Below are 25,780 nucleotides of genomic sequence, written 5' to 3' on the forward strand. Positions count from 1 at the left end.
ACATATAGGTCAGACAGAGTTGTTTTATACATTTTCGTTCTTTTTTCAGTCTTATTACATGTTTTCAACCAAATTCTTTCTTTTAATGTGTTTACTTGTACATTGTATGTACGCAGCAAATTCTTTTGAGCTCGATGTGGAAAACACTGCATGGACTTTAGAAAGATTTGGCACAAACACGTGGAAGCAGTTTGCAGCTCAGTACGGTGTATTTTTAGCCTTCTGCAGAGGGAATCCACACTTTATTATCCCAGTTACATTAAGTTTATTCCTCCTAATTTCTTTGCCTTGATTCCCCGATACTGTAATAATCAGTCGAAACGACATAATTTACCAAGCGGTGTAGCACACCACACTCTGTCAGCAAGCCAGCTGTATTTTATGAGTAAAAAGTGCCAGATGCTCGCCCCCATCGTCCCTTCATTTCCAGCCTGCGGGTCCAACTCGGACCAGCAACCCTCGGGGCATCTACAGCTCAGATTTATCCGTCAGAACCGAACCGAACAGGCCGCTCATTGTGACCGCTGCTCTGGGAAAGCGTTCGTCTCCTGGTCCTTCCTCTTTCTCGGAATAGTCATGGCTATTTGTTTCCGCTGCTTTCTCTGTGGTGTCGCCAGCACAGAAAAAGGGTAGCAACGGAGAAAACAGTGACTGAGGCTGAGGGACATGTTTGTTGTCACAGCAACTAGCCAGGCCCAATTTCCGGTTGAGGGAGCCAGATTTCAAAATAATATCAATAATAATAATAATAATAGTAAAACGCCGATATAACTTCAAACAAGCCTTTCACAAATCAAATGTTTTGGAACAAGCAATAATAATAATAATAATAATAATAATAATAATAATAATAATAATAATAATAATAATAATAATAATAATAAATACAATATTATTGAATATATTGAAAACTCAATTTATTTCAGCAACTAAATGAAACAATATATAGATTAAATACACACAGATGAATGTTTAAAAGTCCGTATTTCTGTTATGATTATTTTCTGCTTACAGTTAATGTAAACATGACTTTTAAAATTAGAATATTACATCACACTAGTAATATAAAACATGTTTTTACACAAAAATGTAACCTTAATGAAGTGTATATTTCATATCTGCTTGAAAATACGGCAAATCTTTCTCCATTATTTTTTAATTTAGGGCAAAAGAATGTAAAACCCCCCCAACAACTTCAGCTAAATAAGGTAATTTGGATCAACTATAACATCCATCCCCAACCCCAAATCTAGCTTCTTTGTTTGTTTAACTGAAACATTTAAAAATAATTACATTTTAAAAACTACTTTATTGTTATTATTTTTATTCATAAGTACTTTTGAGTTGACTATTTTGACCCTTGTGACAAAAAGTTTGGACACTTCTGCTTTAAACCGTTTCATTCACATTTTAAATAATTAAAAAAAATAATAATTCTGACCTTCCTAAAAACTTTTTTTCCTGAATCAAATTTTGTCAATAAATAGGGAAAGATGTTTTTGCTGAAATCCCTTTGGACAAAAAAAAAAAAAAAAAAAAAAAAAAGGACTTTGGCCATTATTTTAAGAAGGTAACTAAATGTAACTTATTGAGCTTTTATGCTGAAATCTGCCCACCGGAAGTAGTCTTGGGTGTGCGCAGCTAGCTTGACTTTGGACACCAAAAACTGCGAAATCAGGGAGAAGGACAGCGCCCAGCATAACTGTAAACCTCTGCTAAGTGAGAGCAGCATCTCGCTGAGAATGGGACTCCGGCTCTACCCTCCGGGCTCTCGGACACTAACACAGAGGTAGGACGCTGAACATTTATTTTATCACCAAGGTCACTGGAGGAACCCTGAGTGTTTTCTCTGGACATGAGTCCGTCCGTCGGGCGTGAAGAAGTTGTCTCGCTGTGATGTTTTCCAAATAATAACAGTCTGCCTGCAGGTTCTGTTCGGCTCTTCTCCTGCTTTGTTTGTTTTTTCTCGACTGTTTTGGTTTCTAAAATACGTTCGGAGTTGATGGGGGTCCTGGTGAGGACGGGAAAGGACTTTTTGTGGCCTGTGATGAGCCCCTCTGGTCGGCTGTGGGGAGGGATATGAACGGAATACAAAGTATGGATGTGGAGAGAAGAAGCCTCATAACTTCGAGCTCCATCCGTCTCTGTTAGTGCGGGGGAAAAGATCTCTGCTGTGTGTGTTTATCCGCCTGAGTGGCCTACTGCTGCCGCCGGGTAAAGATAATCCAGTAATCTGGAAAAGAGGTGGCTGCATTTTATTGTAACACCACTTCCCCTTCCTTCCCACCTCCTCCTTCTCTTCCTCCTCCTTCTGAAGCAGAACCAAAGTATGGGTGAATGCAGCTGTGGAGCAGACACGGTTCCCTTTAAGACTCCCAAAATCACAAATCATACTCACCAGAAAAAAGTAATTGTACTAAAAAACATAATCAGATTGTGGTTAATTTTACACGTTTTCAGTTAAAATTAGGGGCGCACTGATTGTCGTTTTCTGGCTAATCGCCGATTACCGATCTTTTAAAAAGCCTGACCTGCCGATTCCGATTTTGGGCGATACTAATTTAAGAAAAAAAGTCTGAAATATTGCTATATATAGCAAGAAAATCGTGGAGTTGATAGCAGTGGGATGACTATTATTAACTGCAAATGTGAAGACATGACTTGGTGGGTCCGTTTATCAGTCACACCTCTCTCACAGAAGAGGACAGTGATTGATTTTTAGACCTTTACTGAAGTAGATAAGATCGGATTCACATGTAAGTATCAACCGATCACCAGTCTCCCAAAATGAAGTAAATCAGCACCAACAAATCGGCACACCCCTAGATAAAATGCAGTTGGAAGTAATTTTACATGATTGACCTGATGGAAAAGAATGTATACCAATAAATAAAATTCAGTGCAGTAATTGCCTTTAGGAGTCACCTAATTAGTAAATGGAGTCCACCTGTGTTTAATTTAGCATGAGTATAGATCCAGCTATTTATTGAAGGTTTGTTAGAGAACATGAGCGAACAAACAGCCGGCCAAGGAGCACAGCAGACGGGTCAGGGAGAAATTTAATGCTTTGAACATCTCAGAGGTTTGGTTAGAGTTACAATAAGACGAGATAAGATGAAGTTCATGTGGACGGAGGCAGAGGTGTCAAAAGTACTCATATTTTCTAGAAGTACAGACACTTGTATGAAAAAATACTGTAGTAAAAGCAAAAGTACAGTTCGGACTGTTTTACTCAAGTACAAGTTTTGAAATGTACTTAAAAACAAAAAGTAAAAAGTCATTTTCACCTTGGAGAATACAAAATGACTTTTGACAAATCTAATATACTTAAAAAGTTCTAGTCATGCCAAAAAACTTTTGTTTTTGCTCATAGAATGCACTCTGTTGGTATAAAGATTTTAAAAATACTGATATGGTCGAGTTTCTCTTCAAGCCAAATCTCAATCAGGATAATTTAGATAACACAACACATTCGTCACTAATCGTCTTTTGAGCCAAAAACATGACAGAATGTTTTAAAATAAGGCCACATATGGGGAATGTCTTGCATCTCTGAATGTGTTCCTCTTTTGTTTGTGATATTACTCGGGTTAAAGCCTCCATTAACGTTGTTTTTCTCACGCCACAGTGTGCTCTCCTTCTTCTGCTTTGCTTTGGTTGCATCCAACTGAATGGAGAATTACCGACACCAATACACACTCTCTGCGTGCAAAGTGATTTGACTCCATGCCACTATTTCTTTTCATCAAGTAACGAGCCATATGTGAAATTATGAAAAGTAAAATTAAAAAGTCATCAGAAAGATAAATACTTGAAGTAAAGTACAGATAACTAAGAAATCTACGTAAGTACAGTAACAAAGTACTTTTACTGTTTTACTTTACAACTCTGGACGGAGGTGCTCTGGTCAGATGAGATTAAAATACTTTCTTTAGCCTGTGTTCAAAGTGGTATGTGTAGCAAAAATCACACAACATGTCCACAGTGAGAATGACGGTGGCAGCATCATGATGTGGGGAGGCATTTCTTCAGGAAAGCTGGTCAGAAAGCAGAAAAGTCTGATGGATACTTACAGTATTAATGACCCTAAACAAGCCATTAGAGAAACACTGGAATGGATTAGATCAAAACATATTGATGGATTAGAACGGCCCAGTCAAAGGCCACAGCTAGATTTAACTGAGGCTTTGTGGTAAGATTTCCTTCAGAATAATCCTTTACATTGTCTCATAAAATATCAATATAACACATTAAAGTTTGTGGATGTTGTAGGAGTGGGCATTATTTATTTTACCATTTATCATGATAGGAAATCAGATTTATCGTTGTAATATTTAAAACCCCCAAAACTGTCCAAATTGTCAGGGTTGTTAATTTTACTGTTTTTTCCCACTTTGTTCAGTTCAAATGTGTTATTCAAGATCAGCACGTTAAACAATGTTACACGTGAGAAAGAAAGCAACCGTTGTTTTGTGCACAGATTTTGTCCCTGGTTGGACCTTTCATAAAAGAGCTAAATTAAAAAAAATTAAAAACCCTGTCATACACGCACGCAGACACCTACGCTGAATTTCTGTGACTATAAACAAGAAACGCATGAAAATGAAATTAGAGAAGCTAATTCAGCACAACAAAGTAGATTAGTTCAATGAGAGTATCGATAAATTTGAAAATATGATTAATTAAGTGAAGTCTAGTGATTCACATCACCTTTATATGTGATTGGCTTCCTAAGGAAGCACATTATAATTTTTATGTTTTTCAGGAGCAGTATTGATTGTGATTGATTGTGATTTCTGTTTTATGTAGTCACAGCTATATAGTTACATAAAAAACAAAATATAAATAGTTATTTTTGTCACTTTTATCGCAATAGTACCACAAAGTATTGTGATAAAACCTTCAGTGCATATGGGCCATGACAAAATGTGGGAAAATAAAACTGAATTCTTCTTGTGCGGCTCTGGATGTTCTTTCTGTTTTGTTTTCCAAGTCTTTGCTGGGCTCCTAATTTGAGACGAACAATTTACAGATTAAACAGCGAATGTGGAACGTTGTTCACTCACCAATGTATGGATTAATTCCTGGGATTTTTCTCAGCTGAAACAGCTGTCAGAACTTGTACTTTCACTGATTGTAATAAAGCTTTTCTGTTGTTTTTTTTTTCTTAGAATAATGTACTCCAGTCTTGTGAGGTGTTTGTGAACAGTGTCCTCTTTGTGTGCAGCTCTGTACAGAGAGGATTAATCCAGCTAATGACCTCTGTGAAAAAAGGGATGAAAGCACATCTAACAGGGGGCAAACTGAGCGATTAGCTCTCATAGTTATTAATACAAGAGCCGCCTGCCGAGGAGGACATGATGTGGGTCTAAAATGCATGGATGTGAAGAGATAAATGGGATTATTTCTGTCAGATTGTCACAGGAGGCGTTGATAGGCCATGTTTAATCTGTGAAACTAAAATTGATCAACTCCACCAATCCCTCCAATCGACATCTTCAGACTGTTTTCCTAAAAAAGATTAATCTTATTATTTAGCAATAATGCTTTGATCATATAAAAATCATAATCTGAGTATTTCCTTTAAGGCTGAAATGATTAATCGGATTAATCGAATTACTGAAATAATCGGCATCTAATTTAGTAATCGATTTATCAATCCGCATATAGATTCACAAAAAGGTTATGAATAGTAATTTGGCCAAAACTGTACAAAAAAATATACAGGTATACATGGTATTTCTAATATTGCAGAAAACAAGCTTAAGTAGTTCAATAACACAATCTGCGGAATGTGCCAATTAATCGTCAGAATAATCATCACAATAATTGATTATAAAATGATTGTTTGCTGCAGCTCTAGTTTCCTCTGCAACAGGTGGAGCCTCTCACCGTCTGTCACAGTGAGACTTTCCCCAGCAATGCCGAGCAGATGCTTTAGTTTCCGTCCCATCCAAGCTCCTGCTGGACAGATTTGCTTTGCTTTAACTCTCTAATCTCTGTTGTGAGAAGATTATTACTCCTCCTGTTGGAGTTTCTGCTCCTCGCTGAGCTGAAGCCTCGACATTTTTCTTCTTTTTTTTTTAGCCTCTTGCGCTCAGTGGAGGACTGGTTTTCTTATTCTTAGGCCAAACTTGAGTGGAGAATTTCCTGTCTAGTGTCGGCCAGCGTCAACTTCCTGCACTCCGGTGCTGGACGTGGAGGAGAGGGAGGGGAAAGGGAAGGAAGGGGAAGAGAAGCATGAGCAGACTGTACTCCCTGCTGCTGTCAGCTGTGGCCTCTGTGGTTGCTGCTGACATGCTGCTCGCCATCTCAGACTTTCAACAAAGCGGCCTGGACAAACTGAGGAAGTGAAACGCTGTGCATGTCCTCCATTTTCCTCCTCCCATTCACCCCCTGTAATTACCAAAATCCGTAGGGAATCTCAAAACAACCACGTCAGATACAGACAGATGTGTTTGCTAATGTGACCTTCTCGTGTGATTGCAGGACATGTACTTCGGTTTGTTAAAGCCGCAAAGCTACACTCAACCCTCCAAGCATGCAGTGATCGTGTTTCTCTGCTCAGCAGGTGAGTGGCGTTCCTTCTGCCTCGTTTCGCCGTCGCCTTGGTGCTTTCAGCTGGAACAAATCCCAAACCTCTTTATCAGAGAAGATAATTCTCCTTCTTCCTCTTCTTTCACTCTGCACAGTTTGATCCAAAAAAGAAAACGTGCCTTGTAAGGAAGCAGGATGTTCACAGGCTCCACCAAACTGCCACCCACTAAAACCCCCCAACCTGAGCGGCTGGATGAAGTTTATGCTGCTCTACGCAAAGGCTTACAGTGAGTGGAGGCATGAGTGGGTGTGGGTGGCTCCCTGGTGGAATGTCAATTGGGGGTAAAGATGGTTTTCCTTTGTCATGTCAGGTCATACCTGCAGGTCCACCAGCTGGAGCTGGACAGTCTGGGTCAGCAGATCAGAGAAAACAAGAAGAACAGTCGCCTGGTGAGAGCTTGCCCAGTCAAACCAGTCACCCCAGTATCTGTATTATTCAGTATCAAGAGAGGCTATACAGCTGTTATTGATGGGGAACTTCATGTTGAATGTAGGGATGCAAACAATTAATGGTTTGTTACAGGGTAGTGAAACACGTATCAAGATCAAGAACTGGCTCTGGCAGAATGTATTAAGAAAACTCATTAAACAAACTGTTTAAAATATGAATAAATAACTGTGTCTGCATCTGATGCAGACACTTCTTGAAGTTAAATAATACTAAACATATTTTCAACTTTATCTAATTTGGAAGAATACAGATAAAACTCCTTATGGATTAAAATAATATTTAAGTACAGAACTGTTATATTAAAGGTTTTACGTTTAAAATCTGGGGGCCTCATGAAAATTTATGCAGACTGGATTTGGCCCGCGGACCATCAGATTGACACACGTGGTTTATCAGATTAAAAGTCGTTCCAATATATTATCTAATTATTGACGCCTTCTCTTAGTAGGAGTTGTAGTTTGGCCGCCATCCAGTAGAAGGCGCCGCCGGTCACCCTTAATCTGAGCCAGTTGATGTAGAAACAAAGATGGCGGCTAATCCTGAACAGAAAAGGGAAACGATCCGAACAGAGCCCGATTTCGGATGTAATATTTACATTAGATGGTTCTGTTTCGAAATATATTCACTCGATAAGCTCCTTAAGTTTCACCTTTATGGCGCTCACTCAGTGGAGCTGCATGACGGAGCGGCCCGTGAGATTTTAAAGAAAATGTGTGCTTATAATCATTAGTCGATTGATAAGATCAGTCTACTTTAGATTAACTCATTGGTCGATAACTTGCCTTTCTAATTGATTGTTTTTATTTATCTCTTGGCAGGGGTCTCTGTATGAGTTGGATAAGGTGAGTTTCATTCTGATTTATTTTTAATGTACGAGTCTATGCGTCGTCTGAACCAAACTACATACAGATCCATCTGAATTCAGTGGATTTGGACATGTACACAAATACGTTTGGCAATATAATATATGTTTTACTGTGCCGGGGTAAAGACAAAATTTTAATATTCTGCATTTTATTCATGCGATTGGCTCCAAAATCAGCTGAATTTGTCTACAAAATGCTATAAATCATTAACTATGTAAATGCTCAAACATCTAAATGTAAACATCTTTTTTTGTTTTTGTTTTTGTTTTTTCTGTTTGACCTCTATGTTTCACATGTCATTGGACTCATTTCTGCCTGACCCTTTAGGCTTTGACAGGACATGCTTTAAATGAGACATTAAGTTTTTATAGGTCTTTTCTGAGTAAATTAAGTAGAACAACAAGCCTCATATACTGGATTTATTTTTTTAATGCCAGCCCTGAAAACCTTTAACTGTCTATTCTTTATGTGACTGAATTAGCTGATATATATTTTTTTTGTTATAGCAAGTGAAAGCCATCGAGAGGTTCATGCGTCGCCTGGAGTTCCACCTCAGCAAGGTTAGCATGTAGATCTGATCAATGTTCTGAAATAAGGGTTAAAAAAAAGACACAATAAGCAATTCTGTAGGAGAATAAATGATGATTCCTGCAAAGATGCACAGATTTATTAACCAGCTTTTCAGTTTGTTCTCAGTTCTGTGGAGAAACGTGATCTTTCAGCTCATATTTTAGTTTTAATGGCGGGCGTATTCAATGTTCACTGTTTTGATTCTCCATTTTCGTCATCGGCTAGCAGACTCAGTTAATCTGAACTAATCTGACGTTTCAACCTCTGGATTTTTAGCCACAGTTTGATGTTCATTGCAGAGCTTTAAAAACAAACATTAAAAACCTCATTCTGTCACCATTTGGAAGTCATTGGAGCGACATCAGCTCATGCTTTCTACAGAAGCAGCTAGATTTTTGATTTATTAAACTCCAGGACTGAAAGCATGGATGCTTGTTTTCTCATGGTTGGATGTCTTGCCCTATGTATCATGTAACTGATCATTTCCTGCTCACCAAAAACACAGAAGCAGTATTTTTATGGCCGTAATAATAACAGCAAATCACAAGGTCATGTAATAAGAAGCTATTCATTTTGCCCCGGGTTTGTGGAGAATGTTATTGGCTTTCAGCTCATTTTTTTTAGTTTTATTGGCTGACATAGTTAATGGTAACCCTCTGGGTTTTTCATTTTCATCACCAGCCAGCAGACATGCTTGTATCCCGTGCCTCAGTTATTGACACTTAAGTGTTTTTTGTAATTTAGACTTTACGTTTTAAATTTATTTAATTTTTGGTTTCTACGACTTGCTGTGTTCTTGGAGTACAAATATGATGATCGAAAGCAATAGTTTGTTTGTTTACTTCCTCTTAGCCACAATTCAAAACAGGAAGGATGAGAGAACATGCTGCTTAAGTAAAATAGATGTGAATCTTATATAGGATTTCTACAAATAATATTTACTCTTCTACATTTATCTACAGTCAAAACTATAATTAAACCATTTAAAGCAACTAAAGACCAAACAAGTTCCCAAGCTTAACCTGGGGACCGAACAGAGGAGAACAAATTGAGATTAAAATAATCTCACCAACACTGTAGAAAATATTCCAGTTTGAGAAACTGTGTTTTATGGCTTTCTGGGATATTTTTATTTTATTTGCTTTTCTTTTTTCATAGATTCATTTTTCAACATGAATATTTTTCATTCTTTTCAGATTTTATGCATATTTTACAGTTCATTATACATTTTTATTTCAGTTATATAACACGGGGTTTGTTTGGAATAGCATTTGTTTAGCTTTTTTCAAAACCTTTCTTTGCACTTTAATCTTTCCCATCAACAGCCATCGCCAGCTTTAATAAAACTTTGAAGAATCTAAATTAATGAGTTACAACAACACTTAATGTCCCATTAGGATTAATAAAGTATATTTGAATTGAATTGAATAATTCTGGGCATCTGATGAAGCATTTAATAGCTAAAGAGCAACACAAAGACTTAGAGAGGTGGTTTGAAGTTAACGTTATCATTAAATACTTCTGATTTAAAGCTAGAGTGTGTGTTTTGTTGATTTAAAATAAAGAGTTCACTTTATACAATAAATCTGAGCTTTCTGACCTACTATGACAAAATATAAATGCTGATCATTTTTTCTCCTCCACCAGGTGGAGGAACTGTACGAGGCTTACTGTATACAACGGCGACTGCGTGATGGAGCGAGTAAGATGGTGGCAGCCTTTAACTCGGCCACAGGCAGCAAGGAAGCCCGAGAAAGCCTGAATGAAGCCAATAAAGGCTACAGGGAATACACAGAGGCAAGTGGCTGACCTGGAGTCTGCTTGTTGTTACGTAGCAGCTAATCAAAGTCTGCCCTGCTGATTAATTTACTAATTTTGTCCAGGTGTCCAAACATTTTGTTATGTGGGCCAAAATAGTCACCTCAAAAACCACTGCAGGACAAAATAATATCATTTTTAAAAAACTAATAGCACCAAAAAATGTTGCAATTTTATCTACTCAACAATAAACCAAGCATAAACTATTTTAATTAAACAAGTAATCAGATTTATTTTTGGAGGAACGGGATTGTAGAGTTAACATTTCAAATGGTTTTAGAATGCTTTTCTTTTTAAATAAGTCATCAGATTTGCTTATTTTTTATTACAGACATTTTTCTTCTGATCTCAGCAATAAAAACGGGATGTAGGTCGGTGTTCATTTGAAAACACTTGCTTTGTTTTGCCAAATTTTACTGCAGCTCTTAAAAGCAAATTTCTGTGCACCAAATCAATGAGGACATGTGGTCCTAGTTACCATGACAACAGAAGGAGACCAGAAAACTTTGTGTTGCTTCTCACATTTTTGCAAGTAGATTTTAATGTAAAAGTTGCAGTTTTGTCCTAATTTGTTACTGAATTGTGGCTTACACCGAATTGTTCAGTTCAGTATAAGAAGAGAAAGTTAGAAGAATGAACGAATATTGATTTAATTATTGATCTGTTAAGTATGAGCCTGTTTTTTTTTGTTTTGTTTTTTCTTGCCTGTGTAGCACATGTGCTCCCTGGAGAACGAACTAGAGAGCCAGATGGGAGAATTTCATGTGAAGATGAAGGGTGAGTCACTCTTCACACTTACTTTGCGACTTCCTTCTCGCGGTCCAGTTCTCATTTCTTTGTTGACGTCTCAGGCCTCGCTGGGTTTGCACGGCTATGTGCTGGCGACCAATACGAGGTAAGGCACAGCCACGACGGGCAGACCCAGTCAAACCGCTGGTTTCTGCTTGCAGTGGCGTCATGTTGTGGTTTATTTGGGGGGCTGGTAGGTCCTGATGCGGTACGGCCGGCAGCGCTGGAGGCTGCGAGGTCGTGTGGAGGTCAGCAACAAGCAGATATGGGACAGCGAGGAGTTCACTTTCCAGCCTCTGGTCACAGAACTGCTGTCTATCAAGGTAATTAAACTATTTGCAGGATTTTTCTTTTATAGTGAAGTCAAAAATGATTGGAAAAATGTAGATAGGCAATAAAATCACCTGGTGTGACTCAGTTAGAGCACTAAGCTGTGGTCCTTAAACATTTGATGGTGTAATTATTATTCCTGTTTATTCAACGTTTCCAGGCTTTACAAAGGGTGTATGGAAAAAAGGGCAACTAATATCAAGAATATAGAAGAAATGTACATCTTTTTTCCCATCAGAACATTATTATACAGCTATTTATAATAATAAATATTAGAAACACTTAGAAACGCTTACAAACAGTTTGACACTTTCTAAGTGTCAAACTCGAGGCCTGTGGGCCAAATCTGGCCCGACATAGCTTCTTATGCGGCCCTCTAAGTTCTAGACTGAGCACTAAATGTGCTTAAATATTATTTCATCAGTCAAATAAATGCAGTTTTTATCTGTTTATTGCCAAATTATATCAATCAATCCCTCCGGTTTCTTGTGAATTATCGTGGAAATTTACGCAAAATCAATAAATCCTCGCACTTTTTTGCACCAATATATAAATGGGAGCTTATTGCAGAATTTCCTCACAAATGGTCAAAAACTTTCTTATTTGTCCTAAACAGCTGCCTCAGCCTTAATTAATGTCAGGATCTATACAACAAGTAATAAAATGTCGCATTTACCGTCATAAATAAGCACAAATATTTCCAAATTAGTACCACAAACACTTTGATTGTTTTATTGCATAAAATCACAAAACAATTGTGGAATACTTTAGGCCCTTTTATCAGTAGATTCTGGCACAACCGACTTTTTAAGAGCATTAATGTTCCTGATTTGACTCAAAACAAAAATGAGTTTGACGGTTCTGACATGAACACAAACGTCTCCCTCTTAGTAGGAGCCACTGCACAGGACTGATGAAACATTTTGAATTATCTGATGTTGAAACTTCAATCTGTACTCTACTGTGGTCTTGCATTATTTCAAAACCTTGTAAGCCAACAAATACAACCTTTAAACTGGTCCTGCAACAAACAGGAAGTCCTTGGAGCAATGCCAGCTCATGTTATGATCATATCTCCGAGCTCCTGTCCAGACATGAGCGGCCGCATTTTTTCATGTCATTGATGTGTGAAGCCAGAACTGAAAGTTTTCTCATGGATATATTATAATAATCATATCTGACTAGATCTCCCTTCTAAATGTCACAAAAGTATCTTTGTATGATGTTTTAACAGATTTTTAAATATGTTTTTTTTGTAAAATCCTGCTGGTTGGCTGTAAACCGTGAAATGTTTTTAGTTTTGTTTTGGCTTAATAGTGATAATATCAAAGTGATTTATAGTTAAATGGATTCCAGTTAGCAGGAGTTTGAAATGAGAGGGGGAGGAGATGCTGTTGGGTTTGTGTTGACAGCGTGGGAAAAGGGAAGTTGATCAGCAGAAAGAACCTGCAGGAATAACCCAGAACCATCAAACTGGAATAAAGGGAATAAATCACTGCTACTGACATTGTGCTCAGGTTTCTGTAAAGTGGTAATGAAAGGCTCATTACAGCAAATCTGGCTGGTTTAGAGGTCCTGAAATAAACAAAATAAATTGACACTGCAAGTCTTTCAGAGAATTTTAAAGGATAAAATAGACTTCTTTCCATTGATTTCCATGAAAGGATTTGACTATTGAGAGTTAATCAGTCATATAAAGCTTTAAAATTTAAAGGGGTCAAACTCATTTTCATTTTGGGCCGTATCAAAAATCTGAATTGTCAGAATGTTTTGATAAAACCCATTTAACCAGTAAAATATCAATAAGTAGCTGGTTGGTTCAGCATTCAATATGTGTTCCCTAAAATGAGATAATATTGATAATTTTTTCACACTCATCGTTCCATCCAGGATTTTCTGACATTAAGTAAAGCCGAGGCAGCGGTCACTTGAACACGATGGTTTTGGCCAATTTTCACAAGAAAATTGTAGTAAAAATTATTTTTTTTAAATATATGGAGATCTGTTTATTTTTGTGGGAATTTTGCAGATTTATGAAAAACTAGAGGGATTATAGATGTAGTCTGGAGTCTAGAGGGCCATGTAAACAGCTGCGGCGGGCCAGATTTGGTCCCCGGGCCTTAAGTTTGAAACATGCATTTTTTTTTATTGATTTTTTAAAAATTTTTTAATTGGTTTATATTTGTACTCAGCTCGAGATTATTTAACAAGAGATCTATCCGACACACTAATATACAAAAACAGATTTTTGGTTGTTCTGATGCATTTTTTTATTTAAATTTCCTTCTCTTAAATCATAACCACTCTCTCTGTCACAAGACATTTTTTTAATATTATGCAGAGGTTGATGGTTTCTTTCTTTGAACTTGTTTAAATATTTTAAAAGTTTCCAGAATTTCAGTGCCTTTGGTTTAAAAAATAATGGATAATAATGTAGGTTTCCAATAGCCCAGTATATGTTGTAATTTGATTGTTTTTATTTTTTGTATTGCGTACCAGGCTGGGTTCCTACGGGTGCTTCAAAACCTTGAAAATGTGTAAATTTCAATTGCTTTCGAGGTTTGGAAAGTGCTTAATATTCAAACATTCTAACATTTGATTAAAAGTATAATTTTGGAAAGCATTTATTTACAGTTGAAACCAGATATTTTCATACTTCTGAAAAATACAGACATTTTTATTCTCACTGTCATGTTAAGATCATTTACCTTAACATGATTTGTTTGGATTGTTTCGATGTAATTGGTATTTATTATTCCTATTGACTCTGGGATTTATTGATCTGTGAAATTAAGATTGGCTTATATTTTATACTTTAAATAACTTTATTGAAATTGGGGGATTTTTCTGAGAGAGAAATTTCAATTTTCTCCATGCTATCACAAAACATCATTAACAGTATTAGATGATGTCCTATAGTACTGAATTTACACTCTTTTTTAAAATTTATTTAAATGTGGTTCTGGAAAAGTTTGAAAACTTTTAAAATGCTTGAAATTGTTTAAATGTTACTGCGTTCAGAGTGTCCGCAGCAGCAGGAAAATGTCCTCCGTGCTCTGGTTGCTGCTCGCCCTTTCGATGATTATCTCATGCCGAACGGTTTCTGAGCGGCTGCGCCTCGTGTTCTGTTGTCAAGGTGACGGAGCTGAAGAGCCTGGCCAACCATGTGGTGGTGGGCAGCGTGTCCTGCGAGATGCTGGACCTGTTCTGCCCGCTGCCGCAGACGCTCGCCGTCGACATCAACGACCTCGGCACGGTGAAGCTCAACCTAGAGGTCACCTGGAGGTCGTCAGTTATTCTCTCTCAGCGCTTCTCTCTCATTGCTGCAGCGGCTTTTATCGTAAAATCTGACGCCCTGCGTTGTTTGTGTTTGTTCAGTCCGTTTGACAGGGACGACCAGACGTCCTCGTCCAGCACGGTCTCCAAGCGACTGCTGTCCAATCAGAGCCCTCCGGACACGCCGTCCATGCGGGAGCAGGTCTTTTACGTGAGTCCAATTAAAACTGATTTTACTGTTTTCATTGAACAGTCGTCTTTATTTACACTGGCTCAGAAAAGTATTCACACCTTTTGGACTTTTAAGCTTTTTGTCACATTACAATTATTAACTTTAACATTTTATTGGGATTTTATGTGGTGAAACAATAAAAACACAAAACTGTAAGGTGGAAGGAAAACGAAGTCAGAAGGGTAATGCATAAATTTCAATATCTCCCTTTATTCTGATTCATTTTAATCTTGGTACAGATACAGCGGTTCTGTGAAAGTCTGCAAACATTAGTGAACAAAACGGATCATGAAGAAGACAACAAGCAGGTCAGGGAGAAAGTTTAAAGCTGCATTACGTCTAGGGCTGAAACGATTAATCAGATTACTCATGATGAATGGATGTTTGAAAAATTTAGTAATTAACTGAAGTATAGAGATTAAAATAAGGTCATTTGCTAAAAGCATATGATCAGTAATTAAGCAAAAACTGCAAGAAAATACATACATTTCGTATTTTTCTGTAAATATTTACTAATTTCATAAAAAAATGTCCTGCTAAGCCCCTTGTGCTATGAAATTATCAGCTGGTTAAAAGACAAAACATAATCAACAGATCAGCCCTGCACTGTATCAATAAGTTCTTCACGTTGATTCTAGCAGTATTTATGGAGATGCATTCTTTCCTACAGGTGATTTTTATTTTAATTATGAAAATGGCCACATGACAGTCAAAACAAAACAAGAATAAAGTTTTAATATTCGGAGAATAAAATGGTGACTGCACTCCTACATGAAAAACACAGAAACATTAAAATGTGAAGTTATATCTGGGCATCGGCCTTACAGATGAGGAGAAACTTAATCTTTTATTATCTGTTATTATCAGTAACAGGAGGTCTGAGTGATTAAACAAACGACTGAATATATTATTTGAAATATTAACCATTTCTCATTTGAACTATGTTTTTCTTTTATTTATGCATTTTTATTCTGCTAATATTGTGACTACATTCTCGCAATTAAAGAATAAAAAATGGTACACTCTGCTACAACTTACAGAAGAGATGTTAAAAGCCACTTTTTGAAAATATTTTAATTCATTTGTAATTTCTTCTTTAGAAAAGGAAGTAAGGGAAATGAAACTGATTAAAATCAGATGTGGTATGAAATAATTTTAAGTCCAGCCCGACTTACAGGCAGAGGTGAGTAGAGTCCTTTATTACTTTATTAAGCGTAGCACTGCTTCAACATATTTTTACTCAAGTGAAAGTAAAAGCAGCCATCCAAGAAATTACTCAAGGAAACTAAAATAGTATTTGGTGAAAAGTAACTGATCAAATTATCAATCTTTTAATGTTTAAACATTACATCATCAGAAAAACCGAAATGTAAAGTCAAGTGGAAATTTTGGTATTTTAAGGACCAAAATGACAATAATTTGTGAAAGTAACAAAATAAGGAAAAAGAAAAAAAAATTCCAAATCAGTTTCTTTCAATAAAAAACTTATGAAACTGTTTTTGGTTAAAGCATGTTTGTTTTTCATTCAGTGGGTAGAAAATCTAGAAATTTTAGAAATGCTTCATAATAAAATTCCTCAAGCAAAAATAAAAAGTATAGCGTAGTAAAATTACTCCTAAAAGGTATTTTTCGAATTATAAGCCGCTACTTTTCCCCCTCACTTTGAACCATGCGGCTTTCAGCCCGGTGCAGCTTTTCTGTGGATTTTTCTTCAACCACCAGGGGGCTCTGTAGCAGGAAGTGAATCATTGGAAGTCAAAATTGGAAATCAAAGAAAGAGCTGAGTTTCATCAAGCACATGCTAGCAGCACGGAGAAATGCTTCCAAACTCACATCCCCTCATCATGGAAACAACACAGAAGTTCATATGGTGCAGCTTTTAAGTTAAAGGCTTTTGATCTGGCAGTACAGATCGATAGCCGCTGCTCGTAATAGCAGATATATTTAGTTGAAAAACCAAGAGTAGCAGAGATACCAGGGGCTTATAGCCTGGTGCGTATATATGTGCGTGTATGTATATATATATATATATATATATATATATATATATATATATATATATATATATATATATATATAACTCAAGTAAATATAATTAGTTATTCCTCAACTCTGCTAACAGCTGTAACATGTGAAAATGTAAATTTTTCTTTAAATAAACAATGATGCTCTAATCTGTCACATAAAATCCCAATAAGTTGCATTTTTTCTTACACAACAAAAGGAGGGAAACATTCAAGTGGTTTGATTAATTTTAGCTTTTTTTTGTGTGTGTGTGTGTAAGATTCATCTGTTTGTTCCTGTCATTTCACCGGCTTGCTCTGTTTCAGCTGCTCCCTTGTTGTGTGTGTAGCCGTAGCTCTGGAGTGTGTGACGAGTTTCACAGAGGCTTGTGTGACCCAGCGTGTGCCTGTGGGCCCCACGGCGCCAGGGGAGTGAATGTCTGCAGCGGGGGCTTGTTGTGTGGTGGCAGCAGCATGATTGAGCGAAGCTGTAGCTGTTTGATAGTGGTTGAGTAGTGCTCCAATGTGTCCCTGCTCCTCTTCCTCACCCTGACGAAGAGCGTGCCTCATTGCGGGCGGCGCCGCAGCCGCTCGCTGGCGGAGGCTTTTCCAGGTGTGGCGGCGTCGCTGCGGTGGGAATTCAGCCGAGCGAAGTTCCACTTTGTCTCATCACAGCCGGTGTGTTGGGCCGTAGCTTTAGCGTAGTTTGTAGTTTTTAAAATCAAATTAATCGTTGTTGATTTCCAATCAGTTCCTGCTAACGTTTAATTTATGTTTAAACTAGTGACAACGAGGCATGGGCTGGTTATCAGTGTAGAGCAAACTCAAGGCCCGGGGGCCAAATCTGGCCCGCCGTAGCTTTTTATGTGGCCCTAGACCATCAATAATTCCCTCCAGTTTTTCACAAATCTGCAAAATTCACACAAAATCAACAGATCCCAATATTTTTCTCTGATTTCATTGAATTTTTTTCCCTCAAATTTGTCCAAAAACATTGGCTTTAAGTGACTGCTCCTTATTTGATGTCAAGTTATAGTCTGTGACCAATACAGCAATTAATAAAAAGTGGATGGATTTCTTTTTGATTGTTTTTGAATCAGTGTGAAAAGATGTTGAATATTGTTTTATTTTAAGAAGCTCTTCTTGAATGCTCAAACAGTTGTTCATTGATATTATTTTAGCTATTTAATGGGTTTTATTTGTACATTATGGCCCAACCGGCCCTTCAAGAACATTCAGATTTTTAATACGGCCCAAAATAAAAATTAGTTTGACACTCTTGGTGAAGAGCTTTGAAAAAGACTCATTTTTGCATTTTTTGCTTGGACTTGTTGGATGATAAATTGATCTTAACAATCAAATTTTGGGTTTTTGAAGATGAAGAATAAAGTAGCAATTTTATGAGAACTCAAACATGAAAAATAAATAAAATGATGAATGAGCGTATTGTAAAGTTATACTTTGGTATAATTTTTTACAGATTATACTTAATAGAAATACTTAATGTTTTAACAAGTCATCTAGTTATTATCAGTAGCAGAACTTTGAAACAATTATGCAAACAACTGTCTAATCCAAAAAAAGAACCACATGAACTGAGCTGGTCACATCAGATCCTCATTAAGCTTTTCTTTCTCAAATTTTTCTCGTATTTTTAAGACCATTCTCTGGTAATAAATTAAGGCTATATTCTGATAATTAAATACATATTCTTGTAGCCTGACCCTGATTCTCGCAGAAGGGATAATTGAAATAAAAGCCACCTTTTGAATAATAGTTTTTGTCATTTGTATTTTTCTTTCTTGTTTTTTTTTTTTTTTATATAAAAGAAAGCGTGAAAAGAAAAAAAACAACAACAAACGCTTAAAATTGGATCTGTTGTGAAAAAATAGATTTAATTTTTTAGCCAGGTCATGCAGCTCTAATCTGACTACAAGAAATGTCCAACTCTGACATTTAGAAATATTGTCAGTCATAAAATACACAACTATTATTAAACTAATAATACTTTAAAACTACAGGTGCAGGCTGGCTACCTGAGCAGATAGGCCAACTAATTAACCAACTGATATCAATAAAATGTCAAAAAGCACAATAACTTTATAACAACATTCGTAATCTTTTAATTAAAAAAATTATGTTAAAACCACAAACTGCAGTGTATTTATTAGGATTTTATGTGATATACCAACGTAAAGTGGAACAACACTGTTAAGTGGGAGGAAATTAATACATGATTTTTAAAATAAATTAGATAAAGATGTGAAAAAGTTTGTCACATTACAAACTGCTTGTTGGTAGTAAGTTAATGTTTTTTGTGTCTGTACAAAGAGCCGCTTCAAAAACCTCCAGATTAACAGGCACTGTGCTGTTACCTAGCAACCTCTGAGCCCAGCCCGTTACCTAGCAACCCAAGCTGGGTTCCAACACTTTTGCTCAGTTGCTTTTATTGCTTTTACTGCTTTATGCTGCTGGAAAAGACAAATGTTTTGTTGTTGACTTACCATTCAGAGAAGATATTTGTATAATATTAAGAGAGTTGTATAATTGTGCATCTGTTGGCAGTTATTTTCTTGTGAAAGGGCAAATGTTGAGTTTTGCAGGCTTATTTGGGTTTTATGTAAAAAAAAAAAAAAAAAAAAAATGTAATGAACATGTTATGTATAGATCATGGACCTTTCCTAACCTCTTCAGGAAAGCATATTAAGTCAAATCTAAGCTAATTTCTTTATTTCCAGATGATGGATTAAACAATACTGAACAAGATGTTCAAAGCTGTGGATATTGTTTTATAAACTTACTCTATCCCCAACCTATCTGCTGTAGTCTTGGGATTTATAATGTTATTTATTCACTAATGTTCTTTAACAAACCTCGTAGACTCTCACAGGTCACACAGTTGTACTTTATTAAATTTATTTGGTGATTTGTGAAAGATTTAACTGAGTGGCTTCAGAATGGAGAGCCTGAATACAAATGCATGCCGCACCTTTCAGAGTATATTTTGTAAAAAAACAGAGAAAACCATTTTTCACATGCGTTGGTCAGTCTCATAAAAATCCTAATAAAACACAGTGAAGATTAGAGTCAAAGTATCAATAAATGAATACTTTTCTGATTTTCATGACAATGTATTAGGATCAAAGTTATTTTAAATGTAGGTGTTTTATTTTCTTGTTAGAATCTCATACCATCCCATGTTTACTTACAGCTTCATAAAAGGAATGAGATCATTTAGTTGGTTCATTATTTGCAAGTGAAATCAATACAGCAGCAAAAGGGAAGCTAAATGAATCATCTCTGCTGACATCTTTAAAAGCCAGATGAGTCTTATTTGGTTGAGTTTTAATATCCGTTCCTCTGTTCATGTTGGATTCAGTGAAGTTTAGTACCAAACATCAACCGTCGTCGGCTAATCGGCTCAAGTCAAAGCATTCCTCTCCGTTTTCTAGTTTATAATTTATTGGCTTCTATTCACAACTTAAAGTGCTTCACTCAGCAAACCAGATCCAGATTTTCTCTGTGTTTTTGTTCACAACATGAAGCTCTTTTAATACTCCATGTTTACACACTGAGGACATCTGGGAATTCGTTTTCTCTCTTAAAAAATTACTTTTTTTCCTTCTCCTGAGGTAGATTCACTCAGCAGATACGTAGATAATGCTCAGCACTATCCAAAACGTTTTGGATTATAGTCTTGTTTTTATGGAATTGAGCATTTTTGTAATATTTTTAATGGAGTATTTTAATAAATGTCTTTGTAAAGAAGTGAAACCTGATGAATGGTTTCGCTCCAGTTTAGGTTAATTTCTGCTGTAACTTGCACAAAAATTCATATTTTGTATGTTTTTCTACTTTCACTTGGGTTCCTGCTGGTTCTAAAAAAAAACACCATGGTGCTTAAAAAAACACTTGGCTGTTTTCTGGAAATAAGTTTGTATTTTTTGGTGTCTGGAAAATGAGCTGTTTCAAAAACCTTTCAATTATTAAATCATATTTGACAGGCACTGCGCCAGTACCCATCAACCCTCTCAAGCCCAGCCCGTTACCTAGCAACCCCATGTTTGGTCAGCTGGTTTTACAGCTGTTTGTGCTGTACAATGGCTGCTGGAAAAGACTGGTGTTTTGTCATTGACTTACCATCCAGAAACTTGCTGTTTTCTTGTTGGTCGTGCAGGAGGCTCTACTTCTGCTTTTCAAAGATGTGTGGTTGTATAGCCGTGCATCTGTTTGCATCCATCTTCACGTGTGAGAGTAAACGCTGAGTTAGTGGGTGGGCCAGCCACAGATTATTTGGATTTAAAGTGACAGGAGGCCCTGAAACATTTCATTCTGAAAGTGGGCAGAACTGATCAGACTAAAATATCATCTAAAAATGATTTTGTGCAAAAAAATGTGATGAACATGTTTCGTATAGACCATGAATCTACCCAAATCTGTTCAAATCATCTTTAAATCTTTAGATAAAGATTTATGTTTTATAACACACAGCTACTGTAGAGATTTTCAGTCTTCTGTTTAACCCTTTCAGTATCTGACTCATAGTTTGTATTATTATTATTATTTTATATTAAATTTAGCTCTGGATTATATTTACCAACCTACATGTTGAAGTGACGGGGATCATTTTTCCTTCGCCAGTCTCTGCTGAAGCGTCAGGGAGAAATGGAGAACGGCACGGTTTGGTCCAACTCCTCTGAATCATCAGACGACTCCTCCAGTCCGGCTCTGGCTCATCACACTCAGAGGCTGACGGCCTCCAACCTGCTGCAAGCTACTCCCACCACTCAGCTGTCCGCCGCGCCGCACAAGTCCAGCGTCTCCACGCCTTCGCTCTCGTCCAACCAGGAGGAGGACGAGACGGAAGGCATGGACGTTTTCCCTCAGCCGGAAGCGGTGCCGAACGGCCACCTGCGGGCCTCCTGCTCAGACTGCGGTGCCGCCGACGGGGCGTCTGTCCAGTCGGAGGACCTGATCTCTGAGGCCTCAGCCGAGCTGAGCGGCTGCTGCCCCGATGAGTTCTCCACGCGGCTGGCTGAGGACGTAAAGACGGAGCCGCTCGAGGAGCCTGCAGCTGAACAAGCTGAGGCTGAGGAAGAAGTCACTGCTGATGCTGCAGGAAAACTGCAGGAGACGCAGACCGTCCAGGAGAGCAAGCTAACGGCGGACGCTCCGACGGTGGGCTGAAGGCTAACGTCAGCGTGTCTGTGTGTGACGCCGGGCGCTAACCTGCTGCGTCTGTTTCTCCTCAGGCGCCTTTTCCTACGTCTGCCAGCTTCACTCAGGAAGTCGAGACCGCCCTCGAAAGCTTCGACTTTCTCAACTTCTCAGATGTGGAAGAAGAGGAAGCGGAGCAACAGCAGGAGGGTGAAGACCAAGAAGAGCAGGATGGGCAACAGGAAGAGGACCAAAATGAAACGCAAGACAGGAAAATAGAAGAAGAAGAGAAGAATGTGGAGATGTTCTCTGAAGGAAGGTCAGTGCCAACAACTGCTCTGCATGTTTACTAAAAAAATTCAAATTCAAAAATACTTTATTGATTCTAAAGGAAAATGAAATGTTGTTGTAACTCAGATCAATTCAGATTATTCAGAGTAATTGTAGATAGTGATGGAAAAGACTAATTTAAGACTTTTTAAAGTCTTTTTAACGTGAGATTGTAGAAGAATGAGGGCCAAGCTAAAAAAAATAAAAAAAACAAATAAAATGACAAGAGTTAAGTCAAAATAATACAAGAAAAAGATCATAGTAATTCATGAATAAAGTCAGAATTTTCCAACATTATTCTGGTAATATTATTTCCTTTTTTCTTAGTATTGCCCTAAAACTCCATCATAAGCTTGAATGAAACACAGGACATGGTTGGGGCCCCTGCTGGCTCCTATAGGGTTGGCAACAGAAGTGGCAAAAACAAACGTCGTCCTGCCAATCAGTGATTTATTTCCACTTACCCACGACGGATACAAAAAATGCTAGCTAGCTATCTGGCAACAATACATTAGCATATTAATGACTCAAACTTAAATACTAGATTGAAAAGTCCTGCAACAATATTTAAGACCTGTGATTAATGTATTTAAGACCAACTTACACTTTTTGTTATAAATTTAAGACTTTTTAAGAGTGTGTGGACACCATGGATAACTTTAAACACTACAGACATGTTGAAGGCAGGATCTTCTTAAAGACACAGAGACCCAATTTGAAGGCGTCAAACTGCAAAGGCAAATTTCTTTTCTTTTTAATCTTTGATATGTACAGCATCTTTACAACTGAAGGAAACTTAGTTGTTTGTGTTAAAATGGCACTTTGTGCCTGAAATATACAGGATGTGTTTGCTATAGAAATGTCTTGTCTGCTGGTCAGCCTGTATTCAGTTTAGGGAAGGAAGTGAAGTGAAATTAAACTTGGCTTTTAGATAAATTTGGTTAATGATTCATGACTATTGGTACATAAATGGTTCATAATTTAATAAGGAGAGGCAATAACGTTTGAGTGTTTAAAGTGAGATCCAGGGGCATTTCCAACAACAATTCAAGAACAAATTAAATAAATTGGGGCAAAACTATGAATTTTAATTTAAAATCTACTTACTTACATCCTGGATGTAGCACAAAGTGATTGTGTTTTCCAAGCTTTCTGTTGGTTTCTTTCCATTTTCATGCTAACTGGGACATCTACTCTTTGATTTACACTCCAAAGCAAACTGCAGTGCAGCCAATTGTTTTAATTGCTCAATTAAAACAATTGGCTAATGTTTTCAAATTTCCTTCAAAATAGTAAACAAATTGGACGCCTTTTATTTAACAATGAAAACATCAAAACGTTTTTGGATCCTTTTCTATAAAGAAAATTTTATTAGTTATTTATATAAAATATGTCATACTCGGTTTATTTCTGAGTAGGTAAAAAATGCAACATTTTTGCTGATTTTAGTTTTTAAAAATTATACTTATTTGGCTGCAAGTACGTTTGAGCCGGTCATTTTGGCCTAAATGACATTCCTGATATGGAGTTTGGTGATTTTCCCTTATGAGTAAGTAGAATATGATGTTTTTAATTTTAAGATTATTTTGACCTGACAGAAATCAAATCTGGAACAAATTTGTAAGGGTGTAAAAACGTTTTCATCTTGCTCTGGTTACATCGGGGGTTTTTTTCTGTCTCATCAGTGATGTAGAGGAAGCGGACGGCCTGGAGTTCCTCATGGAGGCTCCAGAAGGATTTAGGAACTCGGACGAAGACCGTTTCTCAGAATCACAGGTGAACAGAATCCTCTTGAAGCTCCGGTGTCGCTGTGGCTGCTTTTATGTAAATATTTGTCTGATTTCAAAGGAGTCCAGTGTGGCGGATGCGCAGGATTTGGGCCAAGTGGAAATTCTAGACGATGAAGACGAGCGACGCAGCGAAAGCGGAGACGGACCTCCCGGTGAGAGACGCGTGTTAGTAAACAGAGGTGATATCTGTGAGTCGGACCGCCGCTTTATGAGTCTGTTTCACCGTTCAGGAGAGGAAACCTCACATGACCAGAGTCCTTCCACTCCCAGCTAGTCGGCCACTGCTGTTGCTACTGACTCTCCTAACCCATTCGTCCCGCTCTGCCATCCGGTGCCATCGCGCTCTGCAGAACCGCAGGCCTCAAGGACGCTCCACTCAACGCTCAGACAAACAGCCTCCGCCGCCACGGTGGGGTTTGTGCTCGTTTTTTCCGCCTCTTTTACCAGGAAAACGTGAATGGCGCTCGTCTCTGGGTTAAAGTGGGACCGCACTTTTCACAGTTTACATTTCCATAAACCACTTGTGTCCAGAAACATTTCAGGAACAGATCAAAGCGGCCTTCTGTTTGTTGCATTCGTTTGTGCATTTTATAGAAGAGATTATTTTGAAAGGATTTTATAAGTTTCTCTTTTTCAGGCCTCGGAGAAGCATTTAAGTACCAAGTTGCATTAGAAGGTTTTAAGACCAGTAACCATAAGAGCTAAATCAGCCCGATGCTTTCATCGTCAGAGGAAAAAACTGCGAGCATGTGATGTTTATCTGCAGACCAGAAATCGTTTCTAAAGCAGGAATGTTCCCTGAAAACAATCCTTTCCTTCAACGTCCATCTCAGCGCTGCAGCTGAATGGACACCATCCATAATCTGCGAACATCGAGGAGTTCAGAACTCCTTCTGGGCCGGCCATCTGCAGCGTGCGACTATATTTAAACCTGCATGTGTAGCTGTCTCATGCTGCCAGCATGCCTGTATTAATAATAAAAGCTTAACTGATCGGTTTAAGTGTGTAAGCTAGGCTCTGCTCCAAGAAAGCCACTGTGTTCCAAAAGAGACTGCCTCCAGGGGGCGCTGTCGACTTTTAATGTTGTGCTTTTGTCTGTTTCTTCAAAAAGTGCCTCAAGTGACATAAAGAGATGTTAGAAGGTCCAGCAGTGGACGATGGCAGTGTTTATTTTCTGAATCACTTTAAGAGTGTGCACAATGAGAGAATATTTACAGTTTCATATTAAGAATTGTATATGTCCCGACCTGTTCAAAAGGTTTATGTTCAGAAGTGTTTAAACTTTATAAAAGTTTCTTTAAAATGAATATGTTCTGCTGGATTTATTTTTCAGAGTTGCAGGAACCAACGCCACCAGTATTTGTGCTTCTACGTGCGACTTTTAACTAGCTGATGACGTTCTGTTTCTCAAATATCTAAAACATCAGAGCTCTAAATAGAAATAAGAAATGTTGAATACCTGTTCACATGCACGTTTATGTTTTGTCTGAAAATAAAGTGCCTGGCTTAAACGGCAACAACGGCTCAAGTGAAAACAAAACCAGGATGGCTTACAAAAAATGTAATTATTT

General features: G+C 37.6%; 1 protein-coding gene across 1 annotated transcript; it reads left to right on the forward strand.

The window, feature by feature from the left end:
* The first annotated feature begins 1,632 nt into the window (after nucleotides 1-1,632).
* On the forward strand, nucleotides 1,633-25,516 carry LOC122843428 (rho family-interacting cell polarization regulator 1-like). The gene is made up of 17 exons (XM_044138162.1): nucleotides 1,633-1,789; nucleotides 6,490-6,571; nucleotides 6,693-6,824; nucleotides 6,909-6,987; nucleotides 7,867-7,890; nucleotides 8,421-8,474; nucleotides 10,132-10,281; nucleotides 11,016-11,079; nucleotides 11,154-11,197; nucleotides 11,289-11,414; nucleotides 14,558-14,706; nucleotides 14,800-14,908; nucleotides 21,574-22,110; nucleotides 22,185-22,408; nucleotides 24,105-24,195; nucleotides 24,268-24,361; nucleotides 24,440-25,516. The coding sequence occupies exons 3-17, from the start codon at nucleotides 6,733-6,735 to the stop codon at nucleotides 24,481-24,483; spliced, it is 1,881 nt and encodes a 626-aa protein (XP_043994097.1). The 5' UTR covers nucleotides 1,633-1,789; nucleotides 6,490-6,571; nucleotides 6,693-6,732; the 3' UTR covers nucleotides 24,484-25,516.
* The last annotated feature ends 264 nt before the right edge of the window (nucleotides 25,517-25,780 follow it).

The sequence above is a fragment of the Gambusia affinis genome, linkage group LG02 (genome assembly GCF_019740435.1).
Source record: "Gambusia affinis linkage group LG02, SWU_Gaff_1.0, whole genome shotgun sequence".
Taxonomy (NCBI): domain Eukaryota; kingdom Metazoa; phylum Chordata; class Actinopteri; order Cyprinodontiformes; family Poeciliidae; genus Gambusia; species Gambusia affinis.

Coding starts and splice junctions, on each gene's coding strand:
- LOC122843428 (XM_044138162.1), top strand. CDS start 6,733: ATGTTCACAGGCTCCACCAAACTGCCACCCACTAAAACCCCCCAACCT. Junction 6,825..6,908: donor GCTCTACGCAAAGGCTTACA/GTGAGTGGAGGC, acceptor TTGTCATGTCAG/GTCATACCTGCAGGTCCACC. Junction 11,080..11,153: donor ATTTCATGTGAAGATGAAGG/GTGAGTCACTCT, acceptor TTGACGTCTCAG/GCCTCGCTGGGTTTGCACGG.